General features: G+C 52.4%; 4 protein-coding genes across 10 annotated transcripts; 3 read left to right on the forward strand and 1 right to left on the reverse strand.

Annotated features, from left to right (window-relative positions):
* Positions 1-2,400: 2,400 nt before the first annotated feature.
* On the forward strand, positions 2,401-5,541 carry emc10 (ER membrane protein complex subunit 10). 5 transcript variants are annotated; one of them, XM_018764486.2, is made up of 7 exons: positions 2,401-2,544; positions 2,898-2,964; positions 3,062-3,171; positions 3,261-3,374; positions 3,473-3,657; positions 3,828-3,921; positions 5,233-5,541. In XM_018764486.2, the coding sequence occupies exons 1-7, from the start codon at positions 2,446-2,448 to the stop codon at positions 5,335-5,337; spliced, it is 774 nt and encodes a 257-aa protein (XP_018620002.2). In that variant the 5' UTR covers positions 2,401-2,445; the 3' UTR covers positions 5,338-5,541. The 5 variants fall into 5 exon arrangements, with proteins under 5 accessions (XP_018620002.2, XP_029110096.1, XP_029110095.1 ...); XM_029254263.1 differs by lacking the exon at positions 5,233-5,541 and adding an exon at positions 4,193-5,226; XM_029254262.1 differs by adding an exon at positions 4,193-4,295 and having other exon boundaries at positions 2,444-2,544; positions 2,898-3,171; positions 5,233-5,282.
* Positions 5,542-9,088: 3,547 nt separating this feature from the next.
* Positions 9,089-15,158, forward strand: LOC108941802 (tripartite motif-containing protein 16). 3 transcript variants are annotated; one of them, XM_018764659.1, is made up of 6 exons: positions 9,089-9,163; positions 10,836-12,748; positions 13,607-13,636; positions 13,737-13,799; positions 13,920-14,059; positions 14,144-14,769. In XM_018764659.1, the coding sequence occupies exons 2-6, from the start codon at positions 12,484-12,486 to the stop codon at positions 14,549-14,551; spliced, it is 906 nt and encodes a 301-aa protein (XP_018620175.1). In that variant the 5' UTR covers positions 9,089-9,163; positions 10,836-12,483; the 3' UTR covers positions 14,552-14,769. The 3 variants fall into 3 exon arrangements, with proteins under 3 accessions (XP_018620175.1, XP_018620176.1, XP_018620174.1); XM_018764660.1 differs by lacking the exon at positions 9,089-9,163 and having other exon boundaries at positions 9,174-12,748; positions 14,144-14,463; positions 14,699-15,158; XM_018764658.1 differs by lacking the exon at positions 9,089-9,163 and having other exon boundaries at positions 9,174-12,748.
* A 588-nt stretch (positions 15,159-15,746) lies between these two features.
* On the reverse strand, positions 15,747-17,806 carry akt1s1 (AKT1 substrate 1 (proline-rich)). The gene is made up of 6 exons (XM_018764657.2): positions 17,678-17,806; positions 16,899-17,518; positions 16,523-16,763; positions 16,311-16,394; positions 16,060-16,232; positions 15,747-15,973 (listed from the first exon to the last, which is right to left on the reverse strand). The coding sequence occupies exons 2-6, from the start codon at positions 17,277-17,279 to the stop codon at positions 15,836-15,838; spliced, it is 1,017 nt and encodes a 338-aa protein (XP_018620173.1). The 5' UTR covers positions 17,280-17,518; positions 17,678-17,806; the 3' UTR covers positions 15,747-15,835.
* A 505-nt stretch (positions 17,807-18,311) lies between these two features.
* tbc1d17 (TBC1 domain family, member 17) lies at positions 18,312-23,203 on the forward strand. Its single transcript, XM_018764656.1, has 17 exons — positions 18,312-18,453; positions 19,171-19,266; positions 19,353-19,430; positions 19,836-19,947; positions 20,044-20,230; positions 20,320-20,431; positions 20,564-20,734; positions 20,810-20,935; positions 21,026-21,129; positions 21,244-21,338; positions 21,442-21,558; positions 21,660-21,760; positions 21,859-21,958; positions 22,043-22,140; positions 22,220-22,336; positions 22,425-22,511; positions 22,591-23,203. Exons 1-17 carry the CDS (start codon positions 18,406-18,408, stop codon positions 22,753-22,755), a joined length of 1,914 nt encoding a protein of 637 aa, XP_018620172.1. The 5' UTR covers positions 18,312-18,405; the 3' UTR covers positions 22,756-23,203.
* Positions 23,204-26,893: the final 3,690 nt, after the last annotated feature.

Genomic DNA, 26,893 nt, shown 5'->3' on the forward strand with positions numbered 1-26,893 from the left:
GGTGTGTGGGCTGATTACACTACCTAGAGTTTGTTGGCAGTGACTTTGAAGAAAAGTAGAAGTTTCTTTTTTCAAATATCTGGAACACCAAGGGATGGTTGCAGGGGTGGGGGGCAGCCACTGACACTTGGACCTCCAGGGGTTTTTCTTCTCCCTTCCCTTTCTATTGGAGGTTTTTACTTTTCCGTTCCTCCGTGGCCTTTTGGGTTACTTATAGCTTTAATACCTAATGCAATTATTGTAGTAATTCCGTATATCATCAACCTTTCATTTGTATTGTGTCCATGATCCTTTGTCCAGCGTTGTCCAGTGTGTCATTGTGTGAGAAGAGCGCATAAAAACCACTCCAGAGACACACCAGGGACACTCCAGAAACACACTAGAGACACACCAGGGACACACCAGAGCTCTGAAGAGCTCTGAAGGAGAGATCCTGTGGAGTGCCCCTACCATTGAGCACTGGTTGCAGGTACATGGTAGAAGTGTCCTTGTGTCCCTCTCTCAGCTGCTCATTGAAGAGTCGCACTGCAGGGCACTGTCCGTGTGCTCATGACCCCTGAACCCTGGCCCATGTGGCCCGAAGCTCTGTAGTAGAAGTGTAGTGTGTCTCTACTTTCCTCTCTTAGCCAGCTTGAGATCAAAGGAGCGGCACTAAGAAGGTTTGAGCCCTACCTATCTGACAGATCCTATCAAGTGGTCCAGTGGGACTCCGGTTCTTCTCCTCTGCCTTTCTCAACCGGTGTCCCGCAGGGCTCAGTACTGGGTCCTCTTCTCTTCTCGAGCTACACCTCCTCCCTCAGCCCGGTCATCACCTCCCATTGGTTCAAATACCACTGCTATGCTGATAATACCCAGCTCTTCCTCTCCTTTCCACCTGGAGCATCAGACATTTCCGCACGCATTGCTGCGTGCCTGTAGGACATTTCTGCATGGATGTTTGATCACCACCTCTAACTCAACCTCTCCAAAACAGAGATTCTTTACCTCCCAGCTGGCCCGTCCTCCTCTCACAATCTATCGATCAAACTGGACAACTCACTCACCTCGCCTACCTCCTCAGCCAAGAGTCTGGGAGTAACGATTGACACAAGTCTGTTTTTCTCTCAGCACATCGAACCCACAACCTGGTCCTGCAGAAACACCCTGCATTAACACCCGCAGGATCCATCCTCACCTCACAACGGACTCTGCCCAACTACTTGTCCAGGTCATGGTGACGTCCTGTTGGGATACTGCAACTCTCTCCTGTGTGGCCTTCCTGCTACTGCCATCAAACCTCTGCAGTTGATACAGAACGCTGCTGCTCCCCGAGTCGTGTTTGACTTGCTGAAGCGTTCTCATGTATCTCCTCTACTCGTTTCTCTGCACCGGCTTCCCATAGTCGCCCGGATGAAATTTAAGACCCTGGTTATGGCCTACAAAAGCATTGATAGAACTACTCCCAGTTACCTACAAGACTTGATCAACTGCTACACCCCAACCAAACCACTACGCTCTTCCACATCTGCCCGCTCGGTGGTTCTGCACACGAAAGGTAAAGCGCGGAGGTTCTTGGTTCTGGCTCCGTTGCGGTCGAACGACCTGCTCCTCTCACTTAGAACTGCTCTGTCCACATCGAAAACTCACCTCTTCCAGACTCACTCCTCCCATGATCTCTTAAGTTCATATAAGGTGTAAATGTTCATGCATCGTAACTTTAAGATCATCCGCAGGTAAACCTTCACGCAGCTACTCCTGTATATTGCATGTAAATGCTTATGCATCTCCAAAAAAAATTGCTAGGAAGGTGATCAGGAATCATGGATATTTGGATAAAGTTTTATGCAGCTACTAAGTTGTGTGATGAATATCGGTTCATATGACGGAGAGAAACAAAGTAACTGTACTTAATAACCACACGTCGGTATGCGTTTCTTTCTGCTACTGTAATGAACACATTGTATCTTCTATGGGAGGGGGCGCGGTAGCGCAGTGGGTTGGACTGGGTCCTTCTCTCTGGTGGGTCTGGGGTTCGAGTCCCGCTTGGGGTGCCTTGCGGCGGACTGGCGTCCCGTCCTGGGTGTGTCTCCTTGCGCCCTGTGTTGCCAGCTCCCCGCGACCCCCTATGGGACAAGCGGTTTAAAAATGTGTGTGTGTGTGTGTGTGTGTGTGTGTGTGTGTGTGTGTGTGTGTGTGTGTGTGTGTGTGTGTGTCTCTTCTATAGGATGTTCATCGCATCCTCCCACATTAGCGCCTCCTTCACAGACAAGGGAACACCGCTAAAGTGGGCGGATGGCGACACCTGCCGCTCACTTTCAGTGCTACTCGTCCGGCGCAAGGCACCTCGCGAACCCTTCGAAGCGATTACATCGCCCTTCTATTCGGTGCACTACGGTGAATTTGGCGCTGACGTCACCGCTCGTCTGCCCGTTTTTTCTTTTTTTCCGTTGCTTCCGGTTGTCGAAGATGGCGGTGGCTGTGTCTTCTGTGGCTGCTCTTTTTTTATTAACGGCAGCTGTTGTGATCTTAACGGCAGAGTTTGCTCATGGAAACACCCCTAAAAGGGTGAGTGTAAGGTGTACACCTGTTCACGGTCGAATGTCCGCGGTGAAATCGGTCCGTTTTAGACTACTGCAGAGTAGAGTAGTAGCATTTTTAGCCCCCTGCTGCCGCTGCCCTGCCTGCCTCAGTCAGTCAGTCAGTCAGTCAGACTGAGGGCCAAGTCGAGCGAGTCGCTCGTGGCGGTGGGTGACGTCACACTGAAACGGGGGGAGGTGACAGGATGGATGAGGGCAAGGTAAGGTTGCGAGGGGGTGACGACACAGTGAAATTGGTGTTGATCGTTGATGGGTAGGTTACTGACGCCGCTGTAATGAACCGCAAGTTGCGAGGACTGAGGTCCTCCTGTGTCTCCGCAGGCAGTCGACGGCCCCGACGCGGAGGTCACCGGGCTCTCGGTCCCCTTGGAGCACTCGTTCGAGCTGGGTGAGGACCTCTGACCGTAGCGACACACTCGTAGCTCTCCGTCTGTCTCGGTCCCTGTCCGCGATGCCCCCCCTCACGGCGCTGCCTCTTCCTCCAGACGACACGCCGCGCTTCCGCCTACGGGGCTCCGTGCAGCTGCGGGGGAGGGAGCCCGCCGCATCGCTGTGGCAGAACGCGCTGACGGAGGAGGAGCGGGCCGTGCTGAAGGTGAGAGAGGGCGTCGCGGTGAACTGCGCCCCGGGCGGGCCGGTCCCAGCCTTGACGCCCCCCTCTCCCTGTCCCCCGCTGTACATCAGGAGGTGGCTGCGGTGGACGGCCTGTACCGGGTGCGGGTGCCCCGGGTGTTTGTGCAGACGGAGAGGCCGTCGGAGCGGCAGGCGGAAGGCTACCTCACCGCGTTCGTCCGAGCGGTTCGTATGCGCGCGTCTCCCCGCTTATCGTCATGACGTGCAGCGGCACCCTTATTGGAGATGCTAATCCATATGTGTGGCGTGTGGTTCCTCCGCAGTGCTCGCTGGTGGAGTCCCACCTCAGCGATGTCATCACCCTACACACCGATGTTGCGGGCTACCTCATCGGTATCTCCATAGTGACGGTTCCGGGCACATGCCGAGGTGCTGAGGTCGAGGATGATGTGGACCTCGAGTCCTTCAACACCACACTGAGCATCATGGGACCTGTCAGCGCCCCTGCGTGAGTCTCTCCTGCAGGCCTACTCTTTGCGCCTCAAACTTGGACAAACGTACTGCTTGATTCTGGTGATGACTTGTCTGCTTCCCAGAATGCCAAGTGGCACATAGGTCAACGGAGCAACCCTAAGCCTAAGCGCTTGTCCTGTTATCTCGTGTCACCGTGCCTCGCAGGCCCGAGACCGCTCTCTTCATCGAGAGGATGGAGCAGGAAATGGAAAAGAAAGGCAAAAACCCTCAAGAGCAGAAATCATTCTTTGCAAAATATGTGAGTGTATATGTGGTGTGTCCTCCTGCTGTCTGTGACTCTGTCTCTGTGTCTGTCTGTTTCGCTTCTCTTTCTCTTTGACTGCTGTGCTGCTGCATGTAAGACTGTGTGCAGCCGTGCCGTGCCATGCTATGCCGTGCGGTGTTGAGCTCTCGTGTGTGCTGGACTTGCACGTTGCGCTGTGTTATTGATCCAGTTGCTGTGCTGTTGGACTGAGACTGTGCTGTTGAGTGACCCACATTGTGCTCTGCGGTGCTGTGCTGTGTTTCAGTGGTATTTGATTCTCGGAGGCGCGGTGTTCCTCATGGCCACGAGTTCCACACAACCCTCCCCAGGGGGCACCAGAGAACAGAGCTGATTCTCGTTTGTTCCAAGTACTGTACTGTCAGTCCCTGCGCTCATCCTCATCCTCTTCCTCACTAACTTTCACTTTGCGAGTGTCTTCACTGCATGCGTTCACTGCTCCCTCGTGTCCTGGGTCAAACCGAGGTGACGTGAGCTCTGATATTTGTGGGATTTACTGGCTTTACCGTGATCTTTGTTGTACAGCTCATCCGCTGTTCATCAGCCCTGTGGCATCAGCGTACTGTGTGGTAATGCAGCGGAAATACTGAGTCAGCATGTCATCTGGTTTGGACCCGGTGCTCAGCTTCCCCCTTGGGCTGCGAGCTCTGCTGTTTTCTGTTATGTTTTCCTTGGACGTCAAACACACGCTTATGTAATAGAGATACAGGTGTTACAACGCTGGGACTCAATTAAACTTTGAGAACAGTGTGTCCTCTCTGATGGCCCACAAAGCCGTAGCCTTGAGGCTCCAAGATGGAGATGGATGTGTGCAGCTGGGCTGAGCTACTGGTGTCCTGCTGTTAGCTCAAGGCTCTTTGAGCAGATTGACGCTGGTGAGATTCTTTCTGACGAAAGGCAAGCAGGGCTGGGCGAGGGTCGAGTTTCGGCGCTCATCTGCGAATCGGCCACCCCCCGTGATCCGCTTGATTTGGGGCAGTTGGCAGGCTCCCTAAGCCATGGCCTTGCTCCACCTTTGGCCTGCCTCTGCCTCGCCTCTCTCAATGCTTCTCTGCACCTCCTACTTGCAATGTGATCAATCCTGGCTCTCGGTGAGGATTCTGGACAAGTAACATTGGGCTTTGGAGTTGCTGAAGTCTTTGATTCACCCAGTGATTACAGAGCACTGATTCTAATCTGGATCACTGATTGGTTCATGCATTGTGGTGTGTTTCCTGTTGTCTCTGCTCTATTAATGCTTCTTTTTCCCTGTGCTGTTTTGCCTCTCCCTGTTTTTTCTGTCTGCAGTGGATGTACATTGTGCCTTTGGTCCTTTTCCTCATGATGTCAGGAGCACAAGATCAGACAGGAGGCGGGACCGCAGGTGGTGCAGCCAATGGTGGAGGACGTTGAGTGACGTGCTGCTGCGGTGCCAGCATCATCTAGTACATGTACATAATGATGTTTATAAATGCTGTGGAATTTATGAAGGAGCACACAGCCCAGAAATGCAACTGTACAAATAATCTGGAAAATACTGTTCCGTTATAAAAAAATATTGCTGTCACCTTTTTTATTTTTACAGTAGAGAGTAATTTATTAAAGTGTTGTGTGAAACGGAGTGTTGGTACCTTATTGCTGCATGTCTACAGAACGTGAGGTCCCAACGGTGGTCTTCATGTGGTGGTTTTGTGAAGGTGGTGAACTTCCTGTTGATCTCAGCTGCTTAGCTGTATAAATGCAGTGTAAGTCACCTTGGTGAAAAAGTTGTGTGAGCTGATAATACTACAAAGAGTTCTTTGGAAGTTGTTTTGGAGAAAAGAGTCTGCTAAGTAAATATGAATGGGTAAATCGGTGTATTTAGCGTAGAAGCCTGTCACTCTGGAGAAGCGTGACAGCTGCACAAATGTGAGTGGGAGAGGCTCTCCTTGTGCAGTGACTGCTGGGCGCTGAGGAGCTCAGGGCAGCCGTGCGCTGTAAAGACCTCTGGCCACTTGGGAAGGGTACGTTTGTGTGTAATAAAGCTGACAAAGGTGGTGCCAATGTATTGCATTGTCTCCTGAGAGCAGATGGAAGCAGGAGGAGATCGTTGGAAAATAGAGGCCTAGTAAATGGTGATTGCGCTTTGTTTTGCTCTGTTGTCTTGGGTCTCCCGCAGGACGTCATTGACACACTGCTTATCCTCTGAGAATCGGGTCCCTTTAACAAAATGGTCTCGGTGTCAAGCCTTGAAGTGGGCAGGGGACTCTAGAGCAGGGAGCTTAACTTTCTTTTGTGTGACTAATGTCACCTCTAGCACAAACAGCTCAAAAGGAGAAGAGAAGGTTCCTTACCGCTTCAGTTAAGTGGGATTTTTTTGATTACTTTTTATTTTGTTCTTATGGTATTGAATAACCTCCAGTATTCCACATCACAAACATAAAATAACATCCTCACATTTCATTATAACACCATCTCTTAACATAGAGATGATGGAGCTTATTATTTTCTCCATACATCTTGGATTACCAGTACAAGGAGTAATAAACATCAGAATTTAAAAGCAAATATAAATTTCCATTATGACAAAACGAACCTGGGACTTGAAAACCCTTCACCAAAAAGTGGTTTAAATACAAGGCTTAAAACACGTCTACCACACTCACAAGAAAAGTATCCAGGCACCTATGCCAGAACTGCCACATTCTGATTTAGCTCCGTCATTAAAAACCACAAACATCAAACATTCATACTAAACGCACAAAAACAAAACACCGTAAACACAATAAAATGTACAAATTAAAATAAATTATTCAAACAGTTTTTCTAAACAAAAATCTCCATCCTCCACAGCTGTCAGGTGGGACTCTTCCCCAGGCCCTGACGAAATGAACCTAGGGGGAGACCCCTCCCGAGACAAATAACTAATAAGCCCGAATGATCGGGTACCCCTATGGAGGAGGGAGCATCTTCTCCGCCCTTTTGAGGGGGCGCAGTCAAGACCAGCACCCCCAGTGTAGTACCGAAGATCAACCCAGCCTCCCTCCTGCGCCTTTTCTTTTTCCTGGTCACTCCCACAAAGTCCTGTAAAATACCCCAGTGACTAGGTGTGTCCCTCTCCTCCTTGGCCCGGGACCCCTCAGAAGTGCCCAGCGAAAAAGAAGACCATGCCACACTGGTCCCGGACAACCGCAGCGCTGCCAGACGAAGGCTGGGCTTCCACACTGTCCTGCTGTCGGCACCGCTCCTGCCCGTACCACCCCGGCATAGGTCGGCTTGTGCTGCGGGCAGCTGCGGGAGAGATGATTTTCCCCCCCGCATTGGGTACAGCGGTGGGGGCCTACGCAGTCCTTAGCCAGGTGGCCGATCTCCAAACATCACTGGCACTTCATTGTCTTGCAAGATTTCCTGGTGTGTCCCTCGCCAAGACACAGATGGCAAGAGGGAGGCTGACGAGAATAAAATAGGTAGCCTCTTGCTTTACCCAAGGTGAAATACGCAGGCAGGTGCCTATAACCGTCCATCCCTGCAGGGTGGGTACCCAGGCGAACTAAAAAGCATCTCCGTCCAATCCAGATACCCAGAAGGTCCCGGTCTTCCTCGTGTCCAGGGAAGACGTCAGCAAAATCCCCCAGGAAGGCTGCCACGACGTCTGCCGACACGAAGGGGTCGAAGACGTGGACAGTCACAACTCTTCTATCTGTCCTCCAGAGTGCCTTGATGGAGTAGGGGAGCAGCTTGGAATGCATTGCACTCACCCCACACGTCTCCAGCACCCTCCAATAACGTTCATCAGTTGCCAGTGTGACATCGAAGAAGGACAACTGCCCATTCCTTTGGATGCAGACAATGTCCTCCGCTGGAAGTCCCAGGAGTCCGAAGACGATCTCACGAATGAATGGAATGTGCTCGTGAAATCCGACGACATCGTCCCAGTTCCTCCAGCGGAAGCGGATGGTATTCTTCAATGCCTGCATCCTTCCAGCCATTGTCCTCGCCGCCAATGATGGTCTCTCGTTTTCTCCAGGGGCCGCCAACGTCTTCGAGGAAAACCCTACTCTGGACAATCTGGTGCAGAACGGCTAAAAACAAAATGTCTGTGTCACCCTACAGGGACGGCGGACAAGCCACTCGAAACCCTGCACCTTAGGCTTAGCAGGCTACCCCAAAAAAAATAGAACTCCTACAAAGGAGCAGAGCTTCGCCTCAGGAAAGCTGCGGACATGCCACACACAGTCCTGAATACGATTCCACTCTGCCCCCGCTAAAATCTCCGGAACTACACTTTGATCTTAGCCAAAAGGCCGAGAAGCGAAGTGGGATGACTGACAGTCAGTGGACAGGTTGTGCCATAAACGCCCTTCTTAGCATGATGTCGGGAGGAGCAGTTTGTGTTACTCTACCGGTCCCTCGCGGTGTGTGGTGCCCACAAATGGAGTGTGGTTCCCGCTGCCCTCAGAGCGACCGACACAAAGAATGGCCATGTGAGGCATCAGCTGGGGATTGCTGGAACAGCAAGGAGAACTGGCCTGATCCACAGCGGTGTTGGCACTCTCCAACGTCACGGCGTGTGAACCTACTTGGATTCCTGCATCGCGTCAGAGGCCTGCCATGAGACCGCGCCTGTATCTCGCTCTCTTTCCACGGAGACGACTGAATCGGGGCCCTGTGTTGGAATGGTGACAAGCTCAGGTGTTCTTCACCACAATTCTCTTTTCTGAGGGCTTGTCCAAACATGCACTCTGGATGAAGTTAGTCAAACCAGCTACTGAATGTCACCATGGCAACTGAGTTGAGCCGTTCCCACGGAGACAACAGCCAGAGACTATGTTGATGTGCAGATCAGCAGGTGTCCTTGTTTTTCTTTAAGTAGTGGTGCACTCAGTGCAAGTGGGTTACTGTTTGGGGCGTGGCCCTCGCACCCTGGTGGTCTCTTGGGCAATTTGACTCCCCCCAAGCAACCATGTCTACCTCTCCATTCTGCTACAAGAGTGGGGGTGGGGGATGGACACTTGGGTTTCACCAGTTTCAGATGACAGTCACCAGCATCCCCACTGGGTGTCTCATGCAGAGTGCGCATGTCCCCAGCCCTGTCCTCCCACTTGCCTCGTTCTCATTCACTACAACACCCCCCCACCCCACCCGCTCGTAGGGAATAAGAGTTGGCCTGGGGCGGCTGACAAGCATTCGTCCCAAAGGGAAGCAAGAGTCAGAACCTCTGCCTGTGCTGCCAGAATCATGCCTGAGTCCAAAAAGTCCGGTAAGGTCCTGCCTGAGCACCTGGCTGTTGGGTTTGGCATCTCGCTGTACATGGGCTTCTACCTCCTCTTATGTTGCTTGCGGGATTTCGGACTTTGGTTGGCCGAGGCAACATTTAGCATCTTGAAGCAGTACCTTTGTGTCACAGCAGTTCTCTTCACCTGTTTAGTGATGAAAATGTTCTTGGAGATAATCTGTATCTTAGGAATTGTTCCAACCCCAAGCCAACAACAGCAACACCAATGCTGGTTCACAGAGGAAGAGCTGGTCTCAGTACGGCTGGGGCTAGAAGATAAAGGGAAAAGGAGCATTTGGACACGTTTACTTAGGGCCACGCTGGGGTGCTTTGTGTGCGTTGAGGCGGTACAGTCCCTTGTGATGTGTCAGATCTGACCACCAGATTGGCACCTGAAACAGGATCGAGGCTCTTGAGTTCTCTGCCTTTAGCTGCTCACATTACGAGGAAGATTAATCACCTGCTCGATCGAGCCACAAGTGTAAATAGTAGCTGCAGGAATAGAAAATAGAAAACTGTTGCCAGCATGACTAGAGAATATGATTATCTAGCGCCAGTCAGCACAAAGAACACTGGAGGAAAGTGGGGAGCTTGTGTGCTTCTGTTTGGGTTCCACTCTGCCCCGTACGTGGACGGCTGGACGGTGTCTTTTAGACATCAGTATGCAGTCGCTCTGGCGGATGGACGTGATTTCGAAGGTGAAAAGCGGAGCCTGTGCAGTCAGAAGGAAGTCAATGCCAGTGAACACTGATGGGTTGGCCAGGCGGACAAACGGGCAGAAGGTCAGGGCCCAGAAGTTGTTCAGCTCTCATCGCTACGTGTTTCATGTGCAATTTACGATGTGATTAATTTGTTGTTTATTGAACTGGAGATAATGTTACTGTCACGCATGGTTCTTTACATCCACCGTGCCAACCAGCTCTGCCCTCGCCAGCCTTCTTTCCTACGTCACATCCTCCTCATCTTTCACCTCTCCGTCTCTGCAGACCTTCTCATAACCTTCTATGGTGTGTGCACTTTACTCTCTCGCTCTCCGTGATTACCTGCACCCCCTGCATCTCCTCTGAATGCCACACTGCTGTTATGTCCTGTCCTGTTAACCCACTTGCTTTTGGAAAATGGGCCCTGCTGTGAGGATCTCTCTGGCTCTTCTGGTAATGAGGTGTGAGTGAACCACTTTGCAGCAACTTAACCTCCTGGCTGCAACCCCCACCTTCTTTCCACTCTACCTTAGCGTGTTCGGGCACCGTGGAGTTGTAGATTAGCAGCCAGCTCCCCGTAACGTCACTGGCTGACGTTCATCCTGACGTCTCCAAGGAGAAGGCCAACCATCACGCTTACATAACACCGAGTATATGATTTTACTTGTATTTTACTGCTATTTTGAGAATTTGGTGTCCTGAGGCTGAAGCCGCTGCTGCACTCTTGAGAAAGGCACCCAAAGTGCTACAGCTGTATAAATGAGGGGTTCAGATGAATGACAGCTGATGAGGACACCGCACAATTGATTTGTGTTGTTGAGTGCACTTTAAGGTCCAATGGCTGCAGATCAACAGTGGGCTTGTGTGCCGTTCCTTCATGTTCCCTCTCAGCTTATTTATGGCCCTAAATCTGCCTATCTATGAGCCTCTAATCTTCTCATTAATCTCCGTTTCAGATGTGGATGTTCTCTCCCCCTTGCACAGTGGGCGGTTTTTCGTCACTTCATATCAGAGAGAAGGATGAGATTGATGCCGATCCACTTTATCCCCTCTCGCTCTACCTCCCACTGCTCTTGACATCCCAGGCGACCACACATTTGGAGCCTCCGGCCCCAGCTGTTCGAGCACTTCTAACCTGAAATGGAGCAAGACCCTTTTCACGACGGGGGTCCGTGCCCCTACAAAACTGAGTCCAACATCAACAGATTCTTTTCTGCTGTGTCAAGGGTTCACTCTCCCTGTGTGGCAGAAACACTTTGCTTTGCTGTTGCTGGGACAACTGACCTTGCGTTTTGCTTTTTCATTGCTTTTTGCCCTTTTCATTGTTCAGGTATGAGCCTCATCCACAGTACCATGGCTGTCTTTACAGTGTATGAGAAAGCTGTCATCAGGTGCGCGTTTCTCACTTCCAGGAACCTGCAGGTCTGTATTAACCGCTAGCGCTAACCCCGTCCAGACTGTTCCACGAAAATGGAAACCTTTCCAACATAAGTCAGTGACGAGCCACCCGACAAACCCTTCCTACCTTAGCCAGTGGTCTTCCCCCACCAGTCAACGTGCCAGTGTCAGTAAGTGTACAAGATACCATAGACTTGTGTCGCTGTCTCAGGTACGGAATTGACATGTAGCTCCTTTCAGGAGGAACCTCAGTGGCAGTCCAGGTTTTGCTCTTACCAGAGAGCTTTGCTGCCAGTATTGGCCAGGATCTTCTCCACAGGATTTTTTCTTCAGCTTTGGGGAATGGTCAAGCAACCATAGAGAGGGTGCTCCTTTGAAGCCCCGATGATGGATGGGTACTCACCAACTGCACCCCTGAGGGAAAATCCATCACTCTATCTGTACTCTTTTATCCACAGGTCTGTCCAAGGATTTGTTCATCTGTCCATCTGCCTTAACAGAGCTGTAGTGCTTGTTTGTCCTCCCTCGTCTCCCCTCTCTCCCTCCCTAAAAGGGAGAAATTTTGTCGAGGGATGACTGATGGAATGAGCTGTCATCACCCATTGCCACTACCTCCTGGTGTCCCTCCCTTGAGTCTAGATCAGATGACCTGCATTCCTCCCTGCCCATCTCTGCTTCATCTAACATCTAACTGCTCTTTGGAAGCATATCAGCTTAACAGGCGTGTCCTTTTTGGTCCCTCACATTACACAAGTGTTGATTGTTCACGGAGTCCTTTCACTCGACAAGACTAGCATCCACACACCTGCTTCAGCACTGTGTGCAAAATCCAAGTCAGCTTGCTTTGGAGACACTGCACTCTTTCCTTTCCACTACACCCTTCTCTCTGAGGTACTGCACACTTGCTGGCAGTGTGGTAACAGGCTCCTACTTCTCTAGTGTGAATAAGGAACAGCCCCGTGGGTGACGCATGCTTGTAGCAAGCGTGCTAGGGCACTGTTCTGTCTGCTCTGGAGGACCGTTGCGATCGACTGCGGTAATCCGCCGATGTCAACAGGGCAGAGCTGCTGTGTGTCGCAAATTGTCCCCGAGTAGAACTGAGATGATCCCGTGAGCTATCGTGTAACATACAGCCGTGCTGGACGTTGCACCAGTCAGCACAAAGAACACCGGAGAAGAGAACTGAGAGAACTTGGATGTGAACGAATGAAAATGTATTTCCCCCAAATGAGACCACGTGTGTATTTTGGCCCGTGTTGGGAATGGCTGCTGGGAAGGCGAGTCGACAGGGAGACGACACGCGTCCGCCTCCATCGATACCCTGATGACACCCGTGGCAAGCCTACGCCTCCTGGGGACTTGACACGGGGTCATCTGGCCATTTCTGTGCGTGTCCCGAGACTAGCGGGATTTCTGAACATACATCCCAATGGCCAGCACCTTCTGTTGAAATGGCTCGTCACGAAACTGGGTGATTGTATTTGAGAACATTTTTATTTAATCGCACAAAATTATCACTACTAATGCATCTACTATGGCTTCATATATAGGTTTGCCCTGCTACCCAAACATTATCCAAAGCTGGCAGAATGAGATGTAAAATGGGACAGGTGCTGCCTTTGAACCCAAAGGTCACGATCAAATCCCACCTCCAGCTGTAGAACCCCTGAACATGGTATTTGCCTTAAATTGCTGCAGTAAAATTACCCCGTTGAATAAATGGGTAAATAATTGTAGATAAATTAACACTGTAAGTCGCTTTAGCATTGGCTAAACAAATTTAAAAAAAAAATTTAAGAAGATTATTAGGATTCATATATCCTGTGTTTTATGCACCTACTCAAGTGATGAACTGCAGGGCATCAAGTGGAAAGTAAAAAACTAGATTTACTTAATCACATGCCTGCAACTATGTCTCTTTCTCGTAACGTAATGCACAAGTTTGTATTTCCGCTGAGATGGATGTCGCTTTGGATAAAAGCATCTGCTAAATGAATAAATGTAAATGTAACTACAAAATGCATTGAAGTGAACTGCTGAATGAGTGCTACCTTCAGCATGTGCTGTGACCAGTTCCAGGATCCATGATGCTACAAAAAGAGGCAGCGGTGAGCCCAGGAAAATGCTTGGTGGTATTAAGTGTGTTACATGGCCTGGTCCTTGATGGTCTGGGTGACAGATTGATGGCAGCAGTAAATTTGATAATCAGCAGGTCAGGCGTCCAGCTGGCACACGAGAGGGGCATCGACGAGGGAGGCGGGGGCGAGCAGAGGGTGACGTACACACACTCGACATACAACATGCGGTTCATTCTGTCTTCTCTTTGTAGGAAAGGCCAATGGTGGAGCCGCCGCAGCAGGTGAGTAACCAGTGCTTGGACACGGTGTTTGTTGTGCCGTGTGGACTGACAGAGAGAGGCGGTGCAACACTGTCATTCTGATGTTCCTCTCTGTCTGCAGCGAGCTACCCTACTTACGAGCCCAACGTTCCGGAGCCGCAAAGCCGAGAGGAGCTCCTAAAATGTAAGCGCGTTTCCCTAGGAGGTGTCCTGCCCCCGCAGCCTAACCTAACCCAAGCTAACCCAAACACCATGCCTTCTACACATTTGTGTGTCTCTCCCCTCCCCTCCCCTCCCCTCCCAGACTGGCTCCCGCTCTCGCTAGATGACAGGACTGCCCAGAAGCTGCTCTGGATCTCCGAGGGGACGCGCAAGGTGTCCCGTATGTCAGAGGACGTGTGCCCCTACCTGGACAGGCCCGAGCGATACGACCACTCTCCACAGGTACGCAAGTGTGCCCCCTATTGCCGAGCTTGTGTTACTGCAGGCAAAACCCATCCTCCATCCTCTACCTGTACCTCCCCCCAGGTGCTCTGCAAGGAGAACCTATGGGGCTCACGGGGCTACTGGGAGGTGGAGTACACAGGCTGGGTGGTGATCGGCATCGTGTGTGAGGGTGCTCCCCGAAGAGCTCAGGATGGGGCCTGTGGGATCGGGGAGAATGACAGGTCCTGGGGTCTGGGCTGGGCCGGATCGTGCTACCAGGCCTGGCACAACGGAGAGAACGTGGACATCGAGGCCAAGGCGTGCTCCGTGATCGGGGTCTATGCGGACCAGCCGGCGGGCATCCTCAGCTTCTACGCGGTGGAGGGCCAGGGCGACTCCAAAGCCGTCAAGCTGCTGCACAGGTACAAGACAAGCTTCAAGGAGCCTCTGCAACCAGCGTTCTGGGTAGGGAGCAAGTCCTTCTGCTGGATCCAGAGCAAAGCCGAGTGAGAGGCTCCGGCAGTGTGCAACTCGATAGTAACAGCAACACAAGAGGCATGTTAAAGGATGTAGAAAAATGGCATAAACGTGACAATGTGGAAATTGACGACAAGAAAAAATACTGTTTTAACTCCTTGCTTTGTCTTTGTGATTAAGAATGCGAGTACCAGCGACGGTCGAGCTTGAGAGTAACAGCCAACACATTACTACAGCACTGATGTGACTAAACACTCTGGCTGGAGTTTCTCATTGCTGCCTTGTTTCATTTCATACGTGCCACTGAGTGAGGATGTGGTGGTGAAATGAACACACGCAGTTATGAATAAACGTACGTATGCCGAGAGATCCCTGTTGATTCATCCTGGGCTTTTCATAGTGGTAGTGGGGAAGGCAGCAAAAGTCACTTTGTTTCTCTGTCGGTCTGTGCCTGTCAAGCATGGCCCTAAGGATGTCATGACTACCATCAACTGCCTCTGTATACAAGGGATATTTAACACCGGAAGGGGATACACACATCTGTCAGAGCACTGGTCGCTCCTCTCACACACAAATGGTAAGGTGAATCCTCCCAAAATTTTCTGCCAACATCACGATCGAGATGAATTTCCACTGACAAGGTCTCGGTGCTTTCTTGTGTGCGGTGGTGCCCTCTGCTGGGGGCTCAGGGAAACTGGGGGGGGGGGGGGGCTGTGGTTCCACTACCGTCTTTACTTGGCATTTTACTGGTGCTGAAGGTATTCAGTATATTGCTGCACTTCTCTGAACTCTGCACTCCACCGTACTGCATTATCTCTGTCACCGGACCCTTCCTAACCCTCGCGTGGTGGCGGCTGCTGCTCCTCCTGTTCCTCCTCCTCCTCCAATGGGACCCTTCTATTGCCACTGCCAGCTCGTCTGAGACGGTTCTGCACGGGTGCGTCTGAAGAACACAAGCACACACACAGCACTGCATCCTATCCTTTATTTAAAACAAACTCACCGATGCACTTAGCGCTGCAAGAGCACCAACATCTTAGTGTTGAACTTGGTGTGTGAGCGAGCGAGCGAGAGAGAGAGTAGCTTATTACTGTTGCTTCTAGTCAGGGCACGCACACAACACCCTTCGTTCACACCGGACTGTGAGCAACACAACACTGCATGTGGTCAGTTTCTTCTTTTTAAAAACCTTTAAAAGCTGGTGTGTGTGTGTGTGTGTGTGTGTGTGTGTGTGTGTGTGTGTGTGTGTGTGTGTGTGTGTGTGTGTGCGCGCGTGTGTGTGTGTGTGTGCGCGCGCCATCTCGGTGCCTCTCCAGCTCAGTGCTTGAGTGAGAAGTCTCCGGTGTTGAGGCGCGGCCGGGGCAGTCCTCCAAACATCTCAGTGCCGTCGGTGGCACCAGGTGCGAGCAGCGCCTGCATGCTGGCAGCAATGTGTTCGAGGTCAGGGCAGCCAGCCTGTGGGGGAGGTACAGGGCGGGGGAGGTGAGTGCCATGCCCCGTTGCGGGGAGATAATAAGCGGCACAGGTGCAAGGACACTCACCCGCTCGCCACTGTGGCTGTCTGCCTGCGCTCCGCGGCCGCACCGGTACCCCCACACAGGTACGGAGACGGGTAGTGAGCGGGCCAGTAACAGGGGGTGCTGGGCACGTGCCGCTGACAGTTGACCCACAGCCACGCTACGTGCTGGGGGCGGAGCCTCCTCACTCAGGGAGCCTGCAGCCAGCACACAGATGCCAGTTAAAGAGCTAGTCCCGTGGGAGAAAGGGACCAATGAGAGCCCAGCCCCCTCACCATCAGTGCTCTCCTCCTCAGCGTCCGACTCGAAGAAGGGCTCACAGTCGCGGGACAGAGAGTCTTCATCCATGGAGAACACGCCTGGTGGAGGGACATGGGGAGCACAGATTATCATACACGCACACGGCCTTTGGGCAGAGCACTCCCAGATTGCTGCATATCTACAGGTGAGGTGTAAACACAAGGTCAGATGGGAGAGGGGTGTTTACCAGCTGTTTCATTTAAATTGCCCCTCCTGCTCTCGTCATCATCATCGTCTTCATCCTCCTCTCCTCCCTCCGGCCTCTCCCTGATACTGCCCATCTCCTCCACCACGGTGCGCTCTCGCTCCCCGTTGGCATTCTGCATGCCAGCCTGGCCCACGGCACCCACCGGGTTGTAGATTGACGGGTAGCTCTGCGAGTAGAGGCGTGAGCTTGGGCTCACGGTCCCGCCGTCACCGCTGAAGCTCTGTGTGTGTGTGTGTGTGTGTGAAAGAGACAGAGAGAGAGAGAGAGAGAGAGAGCAAGAGCGATGTTGGAGTGTGTGTGACAACTGCTTTTTACAGCTCTCTGTACCGTGCGACATCCCGCAAAGCCCACTCACCCCCCGGCTTCCGGGCTCCGTTCCCAGGCCAGCCACTCTCCCTTCCCCCAGACCGAGGTGCGTGTGCCTGTGGGCGGTGAGCACAGAGGCGGTGTGCAGCACGGCGATGTCATCGATATAGCGGCGCGAGGCCTCGGCCAGGGCCCCTTGGCCCCACACGTGGTACGAGTACTCCGCGGCCCCGGGGGGCCCGCCTCCCTCCCACTTGCTGGTGGGCTCTCCTTGGGCGGCGGGGAGGCGCACCTTCTTGCTGGCCAGGAGCAGGGCCAGGTCGCAGCCCGATTTCTGCGAGTAGGCCTCGGCGGCGGCCAGCAGGCTCAGCCAGCTCTCCCGGTGGTTGTCGGGGATGTCGGGGTTGGACGGGTGGGACACGGCGGCCATCGTGGCGACCAGCGCGGCTCATCAACGACCGCAGGCCAGCGCGCGTGTGCGTGAGCCTTTGCGCGTGGATCGTCTGCCGGCGGGGTCGGTCTGCACGCCCCACTGCTCATCCAGCCAGGTCCTCGGCTCCGCTCCTGCTCGCGGGTGCGCGCTCCCGAGGCCCCCAGCAGGGCAGTCCGCAGCCCGCGAGGCCGGTGGTGACCGCTGGGGGGCGGTGCAGTGCGAGGGTCACTCGTCAGCTGCGGAATGAGGGAGAAGCCGTTAAACTCACGCGGCGGAGAGACGCAGCGCAAGAAGCCCGTCCGTTTAGCTAGCGCTCGCTCCCCTCCGTTCTGACGGGTTTTTTTTTTCCGCGCCAGAGTCAGTGCTGCGCAGGCCCGCGGCGCCGAAGCACCCACCCGAGTCAGTCGGCTCGCTGGATAGTTCTTCACCCGCGGTCCGCTCCGGTCCCGTCCAGTCCGGTCCGCTCCGCTCCTCCAGCGCTCTGCTTGCGTCTCTGCGTCTCTCCGTCTCTCCTCAGACGTCGCGACGTTGTGACGTCAATACGTTGTTTACAATTCGCTGAGACGCACGTCGCACTCGTCTCGTGGCGGCGCGGGTCGTTCACGACTAGTTTCGACGCGTGCGCGAGCGGTGATGTGCGCACTCATGAAACGTAATCGGCGTCGTATTTAATGATGGTTTATCAACTAAGGCTGTGAAAGCTCCGCCGCACTGAGCGATACTGACGATGAATCCAAGTGATTAAGAAATGTTGTTATTTTTGCATAAAATTAACAGGAACTGCCCGTGACCTGCCTCGTTCACTGAAGTTTTTCATACATTGTTTTAAAATTTCCAATAATGAGCAATTAAAGGGGTTAACTTCTCTGTATTCCAACGGGTTTCATTATTTTACGTACAGCACAAAGTCGACATATTTTTGTACGTCAATGTTCTCCGATTGCCTCACCGTTTTGGTCATGTGAGAAAAGACACGGGGCGAAGAGCAGACGCTGCTAGGGATTGGCTGAAGCGTGGTGTGACGTCACACGCAAGGCCGAAGCGGAGAGCGTCGCGTTGCGTTGTTTACGAAACTGAGCGGCGGCGGAGAAGGAGGAGGATTATTCTTCTTATTATTATTATTATGATGATGATGATGATGGAGGAGGAATCGAGTCCGGAGACCTGCAGGGTGGGTGACATTTCGCCCGCTGCTGGCCGATCGTGGCGGCCCCTAAGCTCTAGTACAGAGTTTGCGAATTCCGTTTGTTTTGGGAAGAGACTCAGTATTAGTTTCTACTAGTCGTGCTGCGTTCACACCGAGTGACAGTGGAGGGTGAGTGAGTGAGTGAGTGAGTGAGTGAGTGCGACACGGCACGGTAAAAGTAGTACTCGTGGTTGTGTAACCATTGTGACGGCTAATAATGGTCATGTGGGAAACACCTGTTGTTTGGCTTAGGTGAGTCTGTGAATGCAGGCCACTGTGTGTGTGTGTGTGTAAGAGAGAGGCCTGGTACCAGCGAGAAAACGGTGAGAGACAACAAATAACAAAGGAGGAAGTGCATGAAATGATTTTTGGGGAGACATTGATTGAAACGAGTGTAACCTTCCCTCTACTCTACTCTAATAACACTCAATTACTATAGAATAGTCAGTGACATACAGTGTATAGGATTATAGTATAGTACATGATTAGTACATATTATTAGTACCGTAAGTATATAGTACAATAATATATTATAGTAGGCCTTAAAGCTACAAAGTGAACCAACTGGCCAGAGAGCAAAGGAAAACAAGAGGCGATGTGGACAGACACACACCGTACAGGCGTGGATGGCTTGAGAAGCGTCGGTCTAGTCGCAATCCAACGGTGCGAAAATACTGAAGAAGCCCTCTGCTTGTGCTCCAGCTGGTGTTCGAGAAGGAAGGCGTGTACCTGCACACCAACGCCAAGCGCGCCAACCAGGACACAACCATCCCGGGCTTCATCCGCATCGTCGAGAGGGTGAGCGTCGGCATGGGTGGGGGCGGGGGATGTCCGGGCCGCCTTCGCCAGATGCAGCACCGTGCTTGACGAGTGCCTTCGTTTAGGGCGGGGAGCCGGCTTTGGAGTGGAGCCCCCTGGAGGAGGCCCGAGGACGTGCGCCTGCCGTGTTCTACACCAAAAAGGTAAGTGACCGTGACCACCTACACCAACCTGTGTGAGAGCTGTAGGGTCGAGCAGCAAGTAGCAGGACTAATGTGCGTGCGTGCGTGCGTAACAGCAGGTTGCGTTGTGCTTACAGCTGCCGTGTTTAGATCCAGAGGTTCCAGGTTCGAATCTCAGCTCTAACTGTAGTACCTTTGAGCAAGGTATTACCCTGAATTACTCCAGTAAAATTACCCAGCTGTACAAATGGTGAGTGAGTAGTCAGTGGATGGAGAAAAGCGTTGGGCAAATGAGTAAATGTCAAGTGTAAATGTAATGTAAATGTCAGTATAAATTTCAGTGTAAAAGTCAGTGTTTAGTTATTCCCACTGTGGTGGGGAATACTGTCATGATCCTCTGTGAGCCCCCTCTGTCCATCTTCACAGGACGGCGATGGAGGGGAAGAAGAGACCAACTTTGACCCAGGGTATGAGCCCGATTGGGCGGTGATCAGCACAGTGAAGAAAACTCGGGAGCACCCCCCGGTGCGAGAGACAGGTACTGCGCTCTGCTCCCCTGTTCCTGGCCCCCCTCGTCCCCATGTCCCCATGTCTCCATGTCCCTGTTCCCAGCAACATTCTGTGCCATGTTCAGGTCAGTGGGGGCCCTTCTCGTTGCCGCTGTCAGAGCTGCACTCTCTGCGGCGCGCGCGCTTCTCCCTGGGGAGGAACTTCCTGGTGCTCACCAGCAGGGGGGGTCACCCGCTTCCTCCACTACACTTCCACAGGGGTGGCACCATGGAGCTGCTCAGGGCTCTGCAGCGCTACATCATCCTGGCACCGTGAGTGCGCGTGTGTGTGCGCACGCATTCGTTCGTGTTTGCATGTGTTTGCACTCTCTCATAACCAGTGCCCTCCCATGCACCCCCAGCTCTCCGGTGGATGGGAGGCTCTTCTTGGCCTACCCCCACGACTCGGGTGCCCTCTCACAGTCCTTCGATGAACTGCAGCTCTTTGATGACGGCAGCTCTGACCTTGTTTCTGTGAGTCCTGCGTCTGGAACGTGTGTATGTGTGTCGCTGTTTGTTGTCTGTGTCTGCATATCTGTGTGTGTGTGTATGTGTGTCACTGATACCTCTCTGTCTCTCTCTCTCTCTCTCTCTCTCTCTGTGCAGAGGTTCATCCAGGACCCGTATGCCACCACGCTTGGTGGTTTCTCCAAAGTTACCAACTTCTTCCGAGGGGCGCTGCGCCCCCCCGAGTCTCCTCTGCGCAGCCATCCTCCCCTGGACACGCACGGCACCCCCCTGGCTGATGACGAGCCCGGTTTCGAGCTCATCACTTGCGTAAGAGCTGCGGTGCTACAGTGTGCGCTCGTGGCAAGTGTGGATAAAGTGGCAGTAACCATGTGTGTGCTGCAGGGGGCAGAACTGGGGCCAAGACCCCAGGTGAGCAGGGGCCCCCCCTTGGGTCAGTGGGAGGAGTTCCTGGACACAGATGGTCGTGTTCGAGATCCCCACAAAGTGAAGGAGATGATTTTCAGAGGGGTACGATTGTCCTTCACGTGCGTGTGCATGTGTGCGTGTGCACGTGCACGTGCGCGTGTCTGTGTGGCTCAGCAACTGTCCTCTTGACAGGGTATCAGCCCATCGCTACGCAAGGAGGTGTGGAAGTTCCTCCTGGGCTTTTATCCCTGGACCAGCACAGCCAGAGAGCGGGAGGACATCGTCAGGGTGAAGACGTGAGTCCCTCTCTGTCTTCTGTTTCCTCCATCCGAGTGTATGTGTGTGTGTGTGAGAGCAAGAGCTGCAGCGCCCCCCCCCGCTAGCCATCACCCCTCATTTCTCTCCTGAAGGGACGAGTATTTCAGGATGAAAGTGCAGTGGAAGTCAGTCAGCGAGGAGCAGGAGATGAGGAACTCCCTCCTAAGGGGATACCGGAGCCTCATTGGTCAGCACCCCTGTCCGTCAGAGCTGCTGTTGTGCCCCATTGGTGGGCGGTGCCAGGTGCGGGCGGGGCTCAGGGCTCACTGTACTTGATCTTTGTCCTCCAGAGCGTGACGTGAGCCGCACTGATAGGCACAACAAGTTCTTCTCAGGCAGCGAGAACCCCGGGCTAGCGCTGCTGCACGACGTTCTGATGACCTACTGCATGTACAACTTTGACCTGGGTATGAGCGCCGCCGCTATGCACTCATGCATGTCCCTGTCGACGAGCCGCTGCGCTTGAGCTTTCCTGTCCTCGCCTGTCTCCACCTGTCTCGTGTCCCAGGCTACGTCCAGGGAATGAGCGATCTCCTCTCGCCCATCCTCTTCGTTACGCAGAACGAGGTCGAGTCCTTCTGGTGTCTCACCGGCTTCATGGAGCTCGTGGTGAGTCCAGCCTCCTGGAGTGCCTGGCGCTGTGTGCGTTGACTGTGTGGTCGCCCCGCTCACCGTCTTTACCGTGCGTGTGTGTGTGTGTGTCTCAGCACCAGAACTTTGAGGAGTCCCAAGAGGCCATGAAGCAGCAGCTCCTGCAGCTCAGTGTCTTGCTCAAGGCCATTGACCCGGAGTTGTGCGACTACCTGGGTAACTAGCGTGCACACACTTGACACCCATCCCAAATCCCCCTCCCTTGACTACTGACTGTGTCGCTTGTGCTGCGGCCTCCAGACTCCCAGGACAGTGGCTCGCTGTGCTTCTGTTTTCGCTGGCTGCTCATCTGGTTTAAGCGGGAGTTCTCCTTCGAGGACATCCTCATGCTGTGGGAGGTAGGTAGGCATGGCCACGAGGACGGGCTCTTCTGCCGATGCTGTCGATCTTAGTCACCGAAGCGCCGCCTCCTTCCAGGTGATGTGGACTGGCCTCCCGTGCAGCAACTTTCATCTGCTCATAGCCTGCGCCATCCTTGAGTCGCAGAGGGGGGAGCTCATCGGCTCCGAGCATGACTTCAACACCATCCTGAAGGTGGGTGGCGAGGATGCTAACGGTGTTTTGGGATGAAGGCGGAGGACAGCGTTACCTTGCAAATGCCTCTCTCTCCCTCTGTCTGCAGCACATCAATGAACTGACCATGAAGTTGGACCTTCAAGCGCTGCTATGTGCCGCCGAGGGCATCTTCCTGCAGCTGGACACCTGTAAGGTGAGCAAGGGCATCGTGGGTGGTCGTCACCTCAGCATCCTGAGCCGACACGTGATCTCTGATTTTTGACCCCTTCTAGGAGCTTCCAGCAAAGGTGCGGGAAGTGCTGGGCATGTGTGAGCCGTGCGGCCCCAACGGCCAGGGGACGGGTGTGGACGCCATGGAGGAGGAGCCGCTCATCAGGCCATCCGGGAGCGATTCTGCCGCAGGCACAGCCGAAGGCCGAGCCGCTTCATACCACTGATCAAGCGGCGTCGGCGGGGGGAGCACGCCTCCTCTACACCTGGATGTTAACTGCGACTCATATGATCCGGTGCAGTGCTTTCTTTGACCTTGCGTGCAGACATGCAGACATATACACTCACAGTGTACCTTTGTTAGTTATTGTTTTATTACTCAATGTCATACATGTAACACTGACTCTTGATTAATATTATGATGGGCTGGGTTGTGCATTCACCTCTGAGCCTGGCTAAGATTCTCTTTAGCAAGCAGATGAGTGAGCAGGTAAAGTGGTGAACGAGTGGGTTAATGAGCGAGCAGGCGAATGAGTGGTGGAGCGAGGGAGCAGATGTCGTCACAGCTGCAGTACCCAGCTGCTCCTCCACGGCTCCCTCCTGTGTGCAGTGAGGTACCGCAGTGTCTCATCCCCAGATCAGTGTGACCTAATAAAACGTTCTGCCCCACGGCAATGTGTCTTCCATTTGTTGACCAGGTCAGCGTGTTGCCCCTCCTGCACGCTGGTCCACGTGTGCAGCACTTTCGCACCCTGTGCCCGCTTCCCCCCCTACACAAAGTGAGCATGTAATTGTATGATTTACGAGCTCTGCTTGTGCATGGGTAAAATCGCAGTAATGTACGGTGGAACCCTGCTCTGGGGGTATGATGCAGAAAGTACCTAAGGAGCCCCACCCTACTCTTTGGAGGGGAGAGGAACCATACAATACGCGCCTGGTGCCTGAAAAGAGGTGCCCACAGGAGGTTCCCAGGTAGTGAGCGGGAGAACGCACTGAATGGGGGGGCTTCTCTGATACTGTGATTCCGGGCGGGGGAGGACAACACATCGAAATACACAGATTGTGTGCGGTGGCCCTCTCCTGGTCTGGTGAAACATACACAAGCTCATTCAGTGTGTTGAGCAACTCTGACCCAACGCATGGAAAAGCCGGGAAAGGCCACTCTCAACATGCCTCAAACTTTGTCCGGTTCCTCCAGGAGCAGTGGGGCAGAGCTCGCTCTTTGCATCGTCCACCTGCACTTAGCACAGGACCCCAGCATACAGCGGGTGGTACGGCAGCACAACGAGTAGCGCTGCTGTCTCACAGCGCCTGGGTGGTGTGAGAGGCCATGGGTTTGATCCCCACTCAGTCTATGTGAAGTTCGTGTGCTCTCCTCATGTCTGCTCTGGTTTCCTCCCACAGTACAAAGACATGCTATTGAGGTTCCACCATAGTGTGTGAGTGACAAAGAGTGTGTGTGTGTGTGTGTGTGTGTTCCACTGCTGTATGGATGAGTGACCCATGGGAAATAGTGTATCTAGCAGTGTAAGTCACCTTGGTGAATAAGGTGTGTGGGCTGGTAACACTACATAGAGTTCACTGGAAGTCGCTTTGAAGAAAAGCATCTGCTAAATAAATGTAAATACAGAATTGTGTGGGAGTTCAGAAGTGATCGGAACATGTGGCGTGATGCAAAAGTGTGAAGCTGGAATTATTCAGCAGACTCAAGGCTTGGTTTTCAAAGTCAGTTTGAAGTGCTTTGCGAATGTTGAAAGAGAATCAGAAGATTTTTTTTCAGGTAACAACAGTAACAGTGCTGGGATTTGGACCCCACTGTTCATGACATGAGAAGCCACATAAACGTCGACCCATCATTTGACTACTGATTTCAGTGTACCATCCAGTTGATACTCCATGTTGGAAGGATCTGTTTCTCCTGGTCTCTCAGAAATAATAACAACAGTTCGGTCTTTGTTTCAGAATGAATATTCCTCCTTACCTTATGTCACTTCTTATTGGAACACCTTTGTTGATAATGTCGCATGGGAGAAAGTTTGGCTGTTGACTCACAAATACCTCTTATCTAACAAGGTTAGGGAAATCTCTTCCAAGATTATGCACAAATTCTACCTTGTCAAGCCTTTTCTTAGAAGATTCAAGGATGGGATTTGATGTAAGTTGTTCTTTTTGTAACCTGTACCCAGAAACAGTGCCTCACCGCTTTTACATTTACGTTTACATTTATTCATTTAGCAGACACTTTTGTCCAAAGCGACGTACATCTCAGCACAAGTACAATTTATGCATGTGAAAATGATTCCAAGCGACACAATACAAGAAGATCATCTACTGTTTGTCAATTAGGGCTGACAGTGACAGGATGGGAACGGAGACAACGCATGGAGAAGACAGAAAGAAACACCATATATCGCACAGCTAAGCTGTAGAAAACATCATCGTCATTGGTGCGATCTCCTTTGAGATTAATAAAGTTTACCTCTGCCTGTCTGTCAGTGAATCTCTCCCCATTGCTGGCGTCGCCGTTTAATATTTTATAATAACAGTCAACTGCCTCAAGGTGACACTCTTCCCCAAGGCAAATTGCATAAGACGTGTGATCTGGGCAGGACACTTGTCACTGAGATGATGTGATCCATGACATTCCTTGGGTCCGGAGGTCATGGTGGGGACCTCAAGGAGCCTGCAGTCTCTTCGTGCTGTCGTAGTTCATGGCCACGACCAAACGACCTGTAGCCCCCCCGGTACCCGTTGACGGATTATGAACTTCCTGACAGGTACGTGAGGCCGAGCCCCCATCTGTCCTGTCTGACGTCCATCGGCAGAGGCACTTCCATCAGGATCGTAACGCTTGCAGACGATGCAACGATACCAGGCTGGATCTCCAACAACGAGTTGACCCGCCGTCGCAGTGAGGCGGGCATCTTGCGTTGCGGTGTGCTCAACGGCGTCAAGACGATGCAGATGCTGGTCGACTCCTTTGGAAATTGATGGCCAGGCTTTATCTGTGGTCAAGTCATTATTTGTTAATATATTTTATATTAAAAATTGGGAAAAAAGTAGTGGGTAAATCAACCATTTTTTGGGGAGGTACGGTGGCACAACGAGTAGCGCTGCTGTGTGAGGACGTCGGTTTGATCCCAACTCAGTCTGTGTGGAGTTTGCATGTTCTTCCCGTGTCTGCGTGGGTTTCCTCCCACAGTCCAAAGACATGCTGTTCAGGTTCCCCCATAGTGTGTGAGTGCCACAGAGAGAGTGTGTTCTATGGATGAGTGACCCAGTGTAAGTAGTGTATCTAACAGTGTTAATAAGTGGGATGATTTCTGGGAAAGGCCCAGGTTCTTCACGCGTGATGGTGTACACCTCAGCTGGAGGGGTTCATTGGTTCTATCCCAGAACTTGGCCTGCAAGTTGCAGGACTGACTCATGGTCCATGGATCATCTCCTTTAGCAGCTTTGTGTATTGATGGGTCTGTTCCTCGTTCTGATATCTGTGGTCATTTCTCATGTGATGGGGTTTCTTGTGCCTTGTCCAATGTGGGCCTAAAAACTTTAAATGAAAGTGTTAAGTGCAGCCAAAACATTCAAACTATTATAAGGCCACGGCGTTTAACTAGACTTAGTGATAGGACTCAGCGTTTGCACCAGAAACCTAAAATACATTAATTTAAAACAAACATTCTCAACCTACCACCGAGGCCAAACTGTTATATAAAATCCTGTCGGTTAAATATTCGTTCACTAACAAGTAAAGCTGTCCTAGTAAACGACTTAATATGAAGTTACAAGTCCGATCTATTCTTTCTTAACGAAACCTGGCTAGGTGAGTCCAATACGATTCCGCTAATAGAAGCCGCTCCGGACGGATATGATTATGTAAAAGATTTAATTTTGGAGGTGGTGACACTAAGAGACTGTTCACTAGTGGTGCATATGTGTGTATGATGGGGGAGACCAAGATGGCTGCCTAAGCGGATGCTTTTTTTGAGCTCTTGCACCAAGTTTTGGAAAAGAATAATGGAAAGGCTTCCAACTTAGAGGTGGCCGTATTATTTTTAAGTAGATAAGTGCTTTTATCCTTATTCGTTTATATAGTGTGCTGTTTTTTGTTCCAACGGTTCGTAAGCGTGGACTTTCGTCTTCTTCGGCCGAGGAGCGTAAGTAAGGCGGTGAGCTCTGCACGTGCGTTAGCCTACAGGGGCCACGATTACACACGAGACATGTGTGAGGACGCGGCGGTGTGTACAGTCGAGGGGGAGGAGGAGGAGGAGGAGGAGGAGTCCCCCCCCCCCCCCCCCCGCACGCCACCCCGAGCAAGTCGCCCGCTGCCAAAAAGAAATCGCTGGAGTGTGGCGCCGCGATGCC

The sequence above is a fragment of the Scleropages formosus genome, chromosome 8, assembly GCF_900964775.1.
Source record: "Scleropages formosus chromosome 8, fSclFor1.1, whole genome shotgun sequence".
Classification (NCBI taxonomy): Eukaryota; Metazoa; Chordata; class Actinopteri; order Osteoglossiformes; family Osteoglossidae; genus Scleropages; species Scleropages formosus.

What these genes read in the sequence shown, in the direction of transcription:
- emc10 (XM_029254260.1), top strand. Translation starts at nt 2,525, where the DNA reads ATGGAAACACCCCTAAAAGG. An exon ending in TCACCGCGTTCGTCCGAGCG is followed by an intron (nt 3,375 to 3,472) that starts GTTCGTATGCGC and finishes GTTCCTCCGCAG; the next exon opens with TGCTCGCTGGTGGAGTCCCA. An exon ending in GGACCTGTCAGCGCCCCTGC is followed by an intron (nt 3,658 to 3,827) that starts GTGAGTCTCTCC and finishes CGTGCCTCGCAG; the next exon opens with GCCCGAGACCGCTCTCTTCA.
- LOC108941802 (XM_018764659.1), top strand. Translation starts at nt 12,484, where the DNA reads ATGAAAATGTATTTCCCCCAAATGAGACCACGTGTGTATTTTGGCCCG. An exon ending in CCGAGAGGAGCTCCTAAAAT is followed by an intron (nt 13,800 to 13,919) that starts GTAAGCGCGTTT and finishes CTCCCCTCCCAG; the next exon opens with ACTGGCTCCCGCTCTCGCTA. An exon ending in GATACGACCACTCTCCACAG is followed by an intron (nt 14,060 to 14,143) that starts GTACGCAAGTGT and finishes ACCTCCCCCCAG; the next exon opens with GTGCTCTGCAAGGAGAACCT.
- akt1s1 (XM_018764657.2), bottom strand. Translation starts at nt 17,279, where the DNA reads ATGGCCGCCGTGTCCCACCCGTCCAACCCCGACATCCCCGACAACCAC. An exon ending in CAATTTAAATGAAACAGCTG is followed by an intron (nt 16,395 to 16,522) that starts GTAAACACCCCT and finishes TCCCTCCACCAG; the next exon opens with GCGTGTTCTCCATGGATGAA. An exon ending in TGAGGAGGAGAGCACTGATG is followed by an intron (nt 16,233 to 16,310) that starts GTGAGGGGGCTG and finishes TGCTGGCTGCAG; the next exon opens with GCTCCCTGAGTGAGGAGGCT.
- tbc1d17 (XM_018764656.1), top strand. Translation starts at nt 18,406, where the DNA reads ATGATGATGATGATGATGGAGGAGGAATCGAGTCCGGAGACCTGCAGG. An exon ending in CATGTACAACTTTGACCTGG is followed by an intron (nt 21,559 to 21,659) that starts GTATGAGCGCCG and finishes CTCGTGTCCCAG; the next exon opens with GCTACGTCCAGGGAATGAGC. An exon ending in ACTTCAACACCATCCTGAAG is followed by an intron (nt 22,337 to 22,424) that starts GTGGGTGGCGAG and finishes CTCTGTCTGCAG; the next exon opens with CACATCAATGAACTGACCAT.